The 12776-nt window shown below is 33.9% G+C and overlaps 1 protein-coding gene and 1 long non-coding RNA gene across 19 annotated transcripts in view; one reads left to right on the top strand and one right to left on the bottom strand.

The window, feature by feature from the left end:
* Positions 1-12776, bottom strand: part of LOC112049806 (ryanodine receptor) — a 143918-nt gene that overhangs the window by 29175 nt on the left and 101967 nt on the right. For all 18 annotated transcript variants that reach the window (XM_052887104.1, XM_052887089.1, XM_052887090.1 and 15 more), the window contains 7 exons: positions 6304-6428; positions 5612-5732; positions 4925-5114; positions 3843-4092; positions 2884-3028; positions 2394-2506; positions 745-816 (listed from right to left, as the gene is read on the bottom strand). In XM_052887104.1, the coding sequence (XP_052743064.1) occupies positions 745-816; positions 2394-2506; positions 2884-3028; positions 3843-4092; positions 4925-5114; positions 5612-5732; positions 6304-6428 (1016 nt within the window). The remainder of the gene's footprint in view (positions 1-744; positions 817-2393; positions 2507-2883; positions 3029-3842; positions 4093-4924; positions 5115-5611; positions 5733-6303; positions 6429-12776) is intronic.
* Positions 10585-12227, top strand: LOC112049797 (uncharacterized). Its single transcript, XR_008251680.1, has 3 exons — positions 10585-10915; positions 10985-11596; positions 11772-12227. It is a non-coding gene; the product is annotated as an uncharacterized LOC112049797 (long non-coding RNA).

Here is a 12776-nt window from a genome sequence, read left to right as displayed (position 1 = left end):
TAACTTTAGTAGAATGTTTGCATGGTTATATTTTTTTTTACAAAATAAAGACATTGCTAAAGATACTCATGAATAAACACGTTATTTAGAATGTTACAGTTATTAGTTACGTAACTCATTCGGCTTATCAAATTTTTCCGTTAAATTTCTAGTACTAACTACATGTCAAACTAGCTACTTTTAGAAGCGTTTATGATTACTATAAATATGAGTATGTATTGCGTGAATACTGAATAATGTGTATGTAAGTAAATGTGTGTGTTAAACGCAAAATATACATAACTCTGTGTGTTTGTGTGTGCGTAAATAGGAATAGTAAAACTAAAAATATAAAATAATAAATACTTAATCAATAGCAATGCCTACCAAAGAAAGGTGAAGCAACTTCTATTTTTAATCATTTAATGATAGACCTTGCAATGCTATTTTGCCACTAGTAAAAGGTAGGTTAAATAAAAGGTAATAAAAATATTAAATTTGGAATACCAACAGGACTTAATTCAACCAGAAAATATAAATTAATTTATTTCTAGCAAATGGCCAAAAAGTCTAAAAAAGCTATAATGAATAACTGTCAGTAGGTACACATAACATACAAACGAAGAAAAACCGAGTGTTATTATAAGCAAAAGTCGTGCCGAACTTCTAGGTTTTATCGATTTAAAGAGGCTTAATAAATATAATGACAAGAGAAACTACTAGAAGTTATGCACGACGGTAGAGTTAGAAGCAAATAGACATTACCTTTCCTCCACCTTGTGGCGTCCCGTCAACAACGGTGGTAACTCTTCGAGTTGCAGTAGGCATAATCAACACCTAGGCGTGACAAACGAAAGCGAAACATGAGGTGAATGTCAAAACATTGCATACATCTATTCCTTGAAATTTTCTGCCCTCAAACGTGACGTGATAGCCCAGTGGATATGACCTCTACCTTCGATTCGCAGGGTAAGGTTTGAATCCGGACTGGGGCATGCACCTCCAACTTTTCAGTTATTTTTTTGACGGCCTCCGTGGCGCAGTGGTATGCGCGGTGGATTTACAAGACGGAGGTCCTGGGTTCGATCCCCGGCTGGGCCGATTGAGATTTTCTTAATTGGTCTAGGTCTGGCTGGTGAGAGGCTTCCGCCGTGGCTAGTTACCACCCTACCGGCAAAGACGTACCGCCAAGCGATTTAGCGTTCCGGTACGATGCCATGTAGAAACCGAAAGGGGTGTGGATTTTCATCCTCCTCCTAACAAGTTAGCCCGCTTTCATCTTAGATTGCATCATCATTTACCATCAGGTGAGATTGTAGTCAAGGGCTAACTTGTAAAGAATTAAAAAAAAAAAAAAAGTTATGTGCATTTTAGGAAATCAAATATCACGTGTCTCAAATGGTGAAGGAAAATCATGGTGAGAAAACCTTACATGAAAATTTTCTTAATTCTCTAAAGTCTGCCAATCCACATTTGGCCAGCAAGGTGGATTAAGGCCAAGCGCCTCCCATTCTGAGAGACTCGAGCTCAACAGTGAGCCGAATATGGGTTGTTACTGATGAAATGCTGCTTTAATTTTTATAGATTATTACATTCACGATATGTCAAATAGAATTATATAATGCATATTTTTCTTAAAAACTCATTCAAATTGTGTTGCCTTAAATTTAGGAAAGCCATCCATAGTATAACCATTTACAGACTAGTCGATCAGTAATGCTAAGTTATCTATAACGTACATATTTGAGGACACGAAAAATCATGGAAATAGATCATTCACCTTAACACAGTAAAATAAACGTAACATTTGAAGAAAGACGGCACATTTTGGCTCTGTATGATTCTAGCGGTTCAATGCTATTTTTAGCCTTTAAGAAAAAAATAGAAATGAAAGTTCTCTGTGTCTTGTATGACAAATCTTCAGTAAAAATGAGAAATACATACTTTGTGTACAGCCTAAAATACTAGTCGCTACATCGTCCAAGATTTCCATTAAATATAATACAAGAAGATAAAATATTCAGGAGAAGAATTAAAATCATAAAATCACTCTGAAATGGATTTTAACTTCATTTGTCTGCGTATATAAACTATTCTAGACGTCCAGAGCAAAGCAAATGAGAATATTTTAGAAGTAATTTAATTAACAGTAAAAGTAGTCAAAGTTTTAAAGGCAAAAATTTTTATGGGCCATTAAAGTCGATCTGACAATTTTTTAAAATAAATTTAGGGTATAATGGATGTTATCAATTATTTTTCTCAAATAATAACCGCCGTAATAATTAACTTGAAGAGATTATAAAGTCAAAAAATCTCATTTTCATTGAAGACTTCTTTCCGTACCAATTTATAGACACCATAAAACAACATAACTGTTAAAAGATTGTCTCATTAATCACATTTAATTCACTTACCATATTGTCGATTTCGTTAGCAGAAATAAAGTTTTGCTCCTCTTTGAGGAAGTACTGACTCTTGGACCAAATGTTGAATATCTCTGCCACATGATTGTATAATTCTTCTGCCTCTGTATTTTACAAACAATTAAAAGTTACGATTAGAAAAGTGTCAACCTGAGAAGTAATTAACTTAAGTTACAGCACATTTGATGCTACTCGAGATACTTTTACTTCATGCCTAAGATGAATGCCTGAGCATCTTTGACATTTAGATATGCATCTATCTATACTTATAATAAATCGTAAATAAACCTCAAGTTCATAAATGTGTTTTAGTACATTATTTTAATGCGTTGGTAGGTTCAAAACTGCAAAGGAAATCTTAGTGTAAATAAAATCCATAGTGTAAATTAAATACCTACTAACATTAGCCTAACAATATTCTAACAAGGATGAACGTCAATATAAAAACGTGGAATAAGACGGAATCTAAAAGTGTTAGTACCTGTCACGTTGTTCCGAAGCCAATGGTTTCTCTGAAGATCGACGTACTTTATAAGTAGCGGGTAGAAGGAATAAATATCACGAACCAACAGTTGCCAGTCCTCTTGTATCTGCGACTCCACTTGAGAAGTATCATCCGTCGATGACTAGAACGAAATAAGTAACAGCATATATTTCATGAATGATGAAACATATTTCATCATCATCTATACTAATATTATAAAGCTGAAGAGTTTGTTTGTTTGTTTGATTGAACGCGCTAATCTCAGCTACTACTGGTCCGATTCAAAAAATTCCTTCAGTGTTAGATAGCCCATTTATCGAGGAAGGCTATAGGCTATATAATATCCCGGTATTCCTACGGGAACGGGAACCACGCGGGTGAAACCGCGCGGCGTCAGCTAGTATATTCATAATATTATTAGCATATTTTAATCGACTACAGGACCAGAGCCTGTAGCCATGTAGCACGCCGATTCTCTTTCTACAATCGCAAAACGATTCAAAAATATAAAAAATTATGGTCATACTACAGGTCCTCCCTTATTACAGGAGAGGGCATACGGAAATCAAATGAGGGTCGGTGAGTATATTTACTGCTGGACTGTATACATCTGTTATTTTTCGTAAGGTAAGTACGTTTTAATATGCTTGAAACAATTTGGAAAATCAGAAAGTTCACGAGATACAAGAACTTTTTTTGATAATATAATGCTCTGAATTTGAAAATTCCAAGGGAACCTCTGAATCTATCGTGCGGATTAGTAGAGATACATTTATGATTTAGTAGCAGCCCATTTTAGGAATTATTATGCCTCATGTTGACCGGCACAGGAGAGCGCACTGTATGACTTTGTCTTGCATACCCTGCGAATTGTTGCTCTGTGGTTTAACATCTATAATCAACTGTGCAATTTGATTGTCGTCAACAATTACAGGAACAAGGAAACTAAGTCTTACCTTAATAAAGCCTCTCAAACTCTCTTCCTTATGGAACATTGTGTCCGTTCTCTTCCTCACTCTCTCCGCCAGCGGCAAGAATGACTCTCTCAACAGCTCCTCGGAACTGTTGATGATGATCTGTTGCGTGTACGTTGCTATCCGCGTCATCCAAGGCGCACTTTCGTTGCCGATGTTCTTCTTGATGAGTTTGAGGACGTTCTTGAGCAGTTGGTTCATGTGTTCGGCTGTTACCATGGTTACGTGGTTTCTGTAATTTTAAGGGTCCAATCACTACGATTACAATGAATGACAAAGTACCGCGTTCTGAAGTCCGTTTTAAAAATAACCGCGAAGTCTTTTAAATATCTACTAAAAAATTCGGCTTGCACTATTTTTCCGTCTACTCATAGAAACACCGAGGGCATTTCAACCGACCCTAAATCGTTCTTTATTTACGCATGGCTATGATTTTGAATTAATATTTAAATAAATACATTCCCTTTTCACAATTTGGGAATCTTAAAAGGTTCAGAGAAGACATTACAACTTCTGAAGTCTTAGAAACCACCGAAAGAAGCTATAAGAGCCCCCCCCCCCCCCCCCGAGACCCGTGAAAGTCTGTGCTCTAGGTTCACACTAGCATCGCGACGCTACTATCCCTCGATTGTTGATTGAAAAAACAAAACAAAAAAGGAAAAGGTGTTTTCTAAGCAAACCCGTTCGATCTTTGACATCACTTTCCATCAGTTGAGATCGTGATCAAGCACGGGCCTCTAACATTAAAAACAAATTCTTAGTACATTTCAAGACACTGAATTCACGGGACGTACCCTGTAGGTTTTGATTACCGAGTGTCGAAAATTTGCAGCATCAACGGATGTATCTTTTGATTGCGTTGGCTTAAAAGTTCGATTTTTTACAGCTCAAAGTAGGCCTGAGTGATTGATATGAATTTCAGCTTGAAACCTCCACACGTTCCTGAGAATAAGGGTCTTGATAGACAGACAAATCGACAGACATCCAAGTGATCTTATAAGGGTTTAGTTTTTTGCTTTTGAGGTTCGGAACCCTAAAAACAAATGTATGTCTTTATATGTTACCCAGCAGTGGGCGTCACGTTATCGGGCCCCTGCGCCCACCAGAACGGCAGATAGGAGCACAACAACGGCAGCACTACGTCGATGATGTGCGGCGCTTCGCTGTACGTCTTATCTGACTCCACGAAATTGTCCACTTCGTTGAGGATGCTTTCGAGAGTTGGCATCGATTGCTCCATCTTTGCCATTATATCTGTTAAAGGAAATTTGTAGATTGTAAAGTCGTACGTCAGTCATTAAACCAGAAAGTCATGGAGTGCTTTGAAACTGTTCAGCAATATGTATTATTGAAATGTCGAATATTGCGTGCATGCAAACAGAATCAGAAATAGATTCTCTTTGTAGAATTAGACCCCCATTATAACATAACATACTATTGACTGTGCTCAAAAGTACCTACCTACTTCCCTAAATGAGTTCAGTCAAGAATAAGCTTATATTGGAATATTTCAATGCTCAATGTTCAATGCTCATAATCCTGCAAATATTTTTCGGCCTGAAGGGTAGCGCAAGGCAACAAATTTTTGAATTGTGTTATGAGTATGAGCAATGCCAAATGACCCTTTGTCATACGTACGTGTAAATGAGTCCTTCCAAATGATGTTCTGTTATAGGTTTCTAATATTCTATAATTTTACTTTGGATCGGTTTGATCATCAACTTCCACATACGTAAGCGTGTTAAACATACCTTTTGCTTCCAAGGAATGGTCTGCGATACGGTTCAGTAGAGAGAATTGGTTGTGTTTGTTGAGGTGAGGCTCAAAGAAGGCGACGGGGAATGTGGAACTGAAAGCGCCCAAACACGAACCCTGATGATAGTAAAACTAAGATATAAAAACATACATACTCAATACGTACATACCAAGGTTTTGCAAACATTTAAAGCGATTATATATTACTTTATAAACGTCACCTTATTTTCAACTGAGATCAAGATGCCAAATAAATTCTCCGAATCATTTCACCGCGGCTAGTTGCCTCGACTGGTGACAGAAGGGCTGACTCATTTTTTCAGCCTGTCTGCCAGTATTCTTGCCACCATTTCAGGTGGGCAAGATGTGTATAGTTATAAAGATAAGTTAGCTAAAGAACCTTATTGTGTTTTTCCTCAATAAAAAAAGTTTAGTAATATTTGATTTCTGAATTGGTTCAAGTTGATCTCGTGTTAAGTTTCGAACTGGTTGCCCATCCATCGGGTAAAACATACCACGTTCTAATAATATTGTAACGCTGTCGGCCATGCTTTTAACTGTTTCATGACGTCATGTTAACACTAAACCTTAACCAAACGCAGTGTTCGACAAAATTATTAATTAATAATTATCATAAAGTCATCAGTCAAAATAGACTAATAATAATGAAGATGAATTAAAATCTTACCAAAGCAGGTTTGTTTCTTTCAATTTCCGTCTTCAGATACTTCCTGTCGTGCGTGAGGCTGGCATCGGTTCCTAGCGTGAACAGAGATCCCAACATCTTGTATGAGGCCACCTGAATTTCATCCACTGTAACGAATTAAAGGACAATGCATTAAAACCAAAATTTAACACAATTCAATACACAGGTGTGCTGTTAGTGTTACCAACAGCGAACATTTATTATTCGCAATTCTAATAAAAAAAATCAAGATAAGATAAACTCAATTCAATGAGTCCGCTAAAGAATTAGCTACTTATTTATGTTGTCTTTTAGGTTTGAGGATCTTCCGGTAATACAATTTTCTAGCTATTCACACTCAATTGTTTCGTTTCTCTGTTTTTTTTTATTCTTTGCAAGTTAGCCCTTGACTACAATGTCACCTGATGGTAAGTGATGATGCAGTCTAAGATGGAAGCGGGCTAACTTGTTAGGAGGAGGATGAAAATCCACACCCCTTTCGGTTTCTACACGGCATCGTACCGGAACGCTAAATCGCTTGGCGGTACGTCTTTGCCGGTAGGGTGGTAACTAGCCACGGCCAAAGCCTCCCACCAGCCAGACCTGGCCAAATTAAGAAAATCTCAATCTGCCCAGCTGGGGATCGAACCCAGGACCTCCGTTTTGTAAATCCACCGCGCATACCACTGCGCCACGGAGGCCGTCAAACAAAGTACATATTATATTTATGTTAAGACCAGCAGACGCCCACGACTTCGTCCGCCCATAGACTTCCTTAATCAGATCCTCTCACAAAATTCGTTCTTAGCTAACATCTACCTACTGACTATGAACTACCTCCCTGACAAATTTCAACCTTGTCTGTGTGTGATGAGAGATGAGAGACTTTTTGCTTTTATATATTACATAGATAAGTAAATAGTACCCTGATAGATTTTCAGCGACAACGGTAAAAAAATCATATTTAAGACTTTTCATTGAATAAACACAATTAGTTCAATTTACAACTTAAGTTACCCCACCTAAGTTGGAAGTACATACTTTCAACTCTGTAAAAAAAGGAGTATGAAAAAAACTGCTACTTATTATAATTGTACATAGTAAGTTAACAAATCAAATGCCTAACTACAAAATTGGATAGCTTAAAGTGGGAGACTGCCATGCCTAAGATTATCTCTGGGATTAATCTTAAGCTATAGAATCTTTAAAGCAGGCTCCTCGGCAGCAGAGGACAATAAATCGTTAAAAAGAAAAATGAAACATCTATCCAAGTTAATCGAAGCTCAACAGCCTAAGACTTAGCATTTCAAAACAACTTTATTAGAAAATGCACGGCCACACGTTCTTATCGATTTATTTTATAGCTCTTACTTCAAAATGAAAACACAAATGTTGTTTTACCAGTACATCAGCCGAGTGATTGTTATTTTTATTGTTCTGGTAAAATATGTATATTCTACCGAGTCATATAATTAAACTACTTATTTGTACAAAAGTTTCAACAAGTTATGTTTTGCAGGTAATTTGTAATTCCGATGCAACAAATAATAAACATAAAAAAGAGGAAGCTCTCACCGATGTTATCAATAATATAACAATAGCTAACAAAATATTACAAAATCTTTTAAAAAGTTACAAAAGTCTTCAAAAAATCTATCAATCCGAAGATCTTGTAATAAGTGATTCCTTATCAAATGAAGCCGACCAGTCGTATCAAAGTTTGACGGTGAGCCAAAGTAATATAAAAGAAAGGGCGTACAAAAATTATACAACTACCAAAAGTCCCTACATGGGCACTGCAATAATATACGCAAGTAACTCAGTTGAAAATGACTCTACAGACACGTCCGGGGAAATCGACAAAGTTAATACAAATATCGAGTTAGTCAAACAACGCCCCAGCGATATTAAAATGAATGAAGTTGCCAGTAAACAAGTATTTAACACGGGAATTTCTAATAAATTGCACTTTAAAAAAAATAAACACGATTCTAAAAATTTTGAAAAGAACGATAACATGCTGTATACAAGTTCAGTTAAAAACAAATCTAAATTTAAAGACAGTTCATCAGAAATTACAGAAACTGATGAAGTTGAACGGATAATTATAGATGTACCGGACGAAGTTAGTGGAAAAGAACAACAATCACGTGAAAAACAAAGTTATACAAATAAATCAATAAAAAAGAACCTATTTGGTGAAAAGACCAGATTTAGCATTCAAAGTGCATTTCCAAACAATAATAATAAAAGGAATATTTTTGGTATCCCATCGAGAGTAATAAGAAACACCGGCAGAAGAATAAAAAGAGTTCTCCATCCCTATTTTTTTTCTTCAAATACAAATCGTAATGAACCTTTAAATATAATAAAAGACAGAGTACAAAGATTTTTCAAAAACAATAACACCATGAATACAAACAATAAAAAGATAACAGTTTTAATATTAACGAACAATGACAAAGTAAGTTAGTTAAAATTATAGATATTTTAGAGGATTCCACTTAATTTACACAGTTAAAAATATTCTTCCAGGAAAGCAGTTATCAGAAAAGATTTCAAGAATTTCAATCAAATTTAAAGAAAAGTTTGTTAACATCTGACTTCATAAAAGAAACATTGCGAAGTGAATATGGGAACACGTGTTTACAAATGCCCGTAAAGAAATGTAAAAAAGTAAGTTAGCTAATAGCAGACAAACTATTTAGTATTTGGAGGTTTTTTCATTAGCTTAAAAATATTTGATCTTGTATTATTAATAAGTTTATCTTAATTCTTAGCAAATTGTCGGCTATATTTAATAACTGTTTTTGAATCATTATCATCATCTTGACTACATCCTTTATAATTTTGTTACAACCTTTAACACATTTTTCCGCCGTGTTTAAATAAACATTTCAGGCTCTGCAAAATGTGAACAAAAACATATGCAAAAGACGGTTCAAATGCAAATCAAACTTCAAATCTGATTTTTTACAACACTCTAAAAACGGATGTATCAAAGAATTCACATATGGAGAACCCGAGAACAAAAATGAAACCAAGAGTTATACTATCACTCCGCTAGAGTTAAGGAAACTAAAAAAGGGTAAATTTAGGAGATGTACAAACGATTTACAATGTACTATATTTTACACTAAATTTAATTATTATTTACAGTCAATACCATTTTGATTTCAGAGAAATCGAAAAATACAGATGATCTATACAATATTGAAGTTCTTTCTGAAAATAAGGTAAATATAAAATGAAAACTATAGAGAACTTAACTGAACAACGTCTCAGAACATGATAAAATGGTGGATCATTTACGTTGTAATTAAGTAAATAATTTATTTATTTCAGCTTTTTGAGCATTTCATATCTTTACGTAATGAGACACCACAAGATTCCATTTTAAGAATCAGAGATAAATACGAAAAAAAATGTCAGTCTCAGTCAACAAAAAAGTGCGTAAATGCCTGTAACTATGCCCTAGTGGAGACGTGCAAAGTGCTAACATGTGAAAAGAGAAAAAAGAAAGCTGTAAAATTAGAATGTAAAAGTCAGTGCAAGAAAGCATATACGAGAATAAATAGAGATTTAGTTAAATCGTCTGAATCTGAATCTAATAATGAAAGTGATGATGACAGTGATAGTGACGACTCCGAATAATAACACAATGCTAAAGGAATATTTGTACTCTCTCAATCATAATATATTCACATGAAATTGAACTACAACATGTTGTAATTTACAAAATATGACTAACATAAATACAAAGAAAGTTACAGTTTTTAGAAACCTACAACTTTTATTTCTTTATCAAAAATGATTGTAAGCAATCCTTAGAATTCATAAATATTACGCATCAGTAGTATATTACTTATGATATCAATCAAGTCAATTTAATTTAACAAAATAATAACTGAGTTGGAGTTTGGTATTATTTTTATGATTTTTTTCTGTACTTGTATTAAATCAATCCATATAGGTAAATATTAAACTTTGTAAATTAGCAAGCTATTTTTAATAGGTTTTCGTTCATATACCTACTAGTTAAATCTAACAGAATAATGAAAAAATGTTTATTAATTTTAATACCAATACAGTAGGTACACGTCGTGCGTTAGAAAAATAATTTAATTTTGAGAACGAATTTCTTAATTTAAATGTGGATTTACAAATTAAACTCTTTGTCATTAATAGTCTTAACATTTATGGTAAGTTATTGATTGACTAAATTAGATATTCGTGATTCAAATTAAAATATTAAATTTATAATATTGTAATTTTACAGAAAAACTGTGTTTTTGTAGAGAATAATGAAAAAAATGAGGAATTGTATGGTAATGTATACTTAGCAAGAAATATAGTTCCTAGCCAAATAAAAAACAAATTTTTGGAAATTATAAATTCTGCAAGAAAAGTTAACAAAACCCCACAAGATATTGAACTAAAAGGCACAATAGTGCTACTCAAAAAGATTGAAAATAATAATAATGAAAAATTTAGTGACGAAGAAATAATAGATGATTCAGACTACATAACTTACACTGAAAGCCAGAATTCAGAATTCATTAAACTTCCTAAAGATCATTATAAAATTATCGTAATAGGTGGTAGTAATAAAAAGGTAAAATTTCAATGCAATTATCTAATTTGATTTTTACTTTAAACGCATAATAATACTCTCAAATTTCAGAAGGAAACTATTGCGAGAGACGGTTTGAGTATTGAAACCATAAACAACTCTGACACGGAAAACCTAGAAAGAAACAAAAAATCCATTTTAAGAGATACTTATGAAGACGCTTGTATAAAACTTGCTATCCGAAAGTGCTATATGGTAAAAGTTAAAAGTGTATCAAGTTGATTAAAAACTAATTCTTAAAATTCATCCTTTAATCATATTTGTCAGATACAATAACAGGATAGACTATATGAACTGATATATACACACTAATCATTTAAATTATGTAGGAAATTTATACGATTTTTCCAGGCATTACTCGCCGTTAACAAAAACGTATGTAAGGCAAGATTCAAGTGCCAATCAAAATTCAAGAACTGCTTCAAAAACAAGTCTAAAATGGCTTGTATTCAAGAGTTTGACTACAGTAAAGGTCGTAACAGTAATAATGCTACACACCTGAAGCATTTTGTAAAATTTAGAGGTAAGCACCATAAGAATAAGTTTTGTAGATTTATCATGAAAGTAATGTCCAATTTCATCATTTCAGAGAGTAAATTTGTAGATGCCACGAGAGAAGGATATCTTGATGCGTGTATACCTTACATGATACCAGATTATAAGGTAAGCCATCATTAGCATTCTAATTAATATTCTACTTTTATAAGATTCTCATTCGTCACGAATCACTCAAAGAAATCTCTGTAGAAGCTTAATAATGTTTTAATTGTATTTTCTCCAAATACCTAATACTAATTCTCTGTGACATTAAATATAACAAGTAAACAAAATATTTAAGGTACCCTTAAGGGAAGAAGGAAGGAGGGTGGGAGGGAGGTTTATTACCTTACGAAACGAAACACCAGTTAACTATTTTACAAACGTCTTACGTGAAAGATCATCCGATAAAGAATGCCAAAGACTATCACGAGCAAAGTGCCTCAAAGCTTGCCGTCACGCACTGAATGGATGCTGCGAAGAATATCATTGCGCTGGCAAAAGGAAGAGAGTTTTCAACAAAGTCTGTAGGGATGAATGCAGGCGAAAGTATCAAATTATAAAATCAGAAAGTGAAAGTAGTAGTGAATGATAATGTAAAATGGGATTTAGTTCATTTCATTAATAAAGTTATGTAGATCTGTATATTGTTTGAGTCAAATGTATCCCCGATATAGTTTAGAAAAGTTTTTAAGGTTCACTAAATGAAGAAGAGAGCAGATATTTATACGGTTTAAGCTTTTCATTGTATAGGTACCTACATGACGGAGATTCGCTTCTATACTAATATAGGGTGTACTGTCTGGATATACTGAACCGATTTTGAAAATTCTTTTATCGACAGAAAGCCATGGTTTGTGAGTATCATAGGTATATTTTATCCCTATATTTCCATGGGAACGGCCTTCGGCTTGTCACGTTACGTATGCAGCAAGCTTGTGTTTAGGTACCTATTAGTTTTTTAGCACAGTCTTTCATAATGCGGAAAAATTGATTTATTTTATCACATCCCAATGAATCGTCAACTCTCGTATAAAACATTTAAAAATACAATCAATAATAAAATTCTCATTTCTTATTCAGAGAAATTCATTTCTCATTCTGAGAAACGTAATTCGAAGTAATATTAACGTTCTCGTCTTAAATGGAATTAAGTTTTAGTTATGTAGGTACATAGCGATTATTTTTTTCATTGGGTCATCTCTCCCTGCTGCAAAAACGCTCTATGCAATTTAAATTTAAAATATTAGAATTAAATTGGATTCAAATTTAAATAAACGAATATACCTAAGATTTGGTTTTAAAT

Source organism: Bicyclus anynana, chromosome 18 (assembly GCF_947172395.1).
Source record: "Bicyclus anynana chromosome 18, ilBicAnyn1.1, whole genome shotgun sequence".
In the NCBI taxonomy this organism is placed as follows: Eukaryota; Metazoa; Arthropoda; class Insecta; order Lepidoptera; family Nymphalidae; genus Bicyclus; species Bicyclus anynana.
Note: the sequence above shows the minus strand (reverse complement) of the source record. Positions and strands in the feature narration are given on the sequence as shown.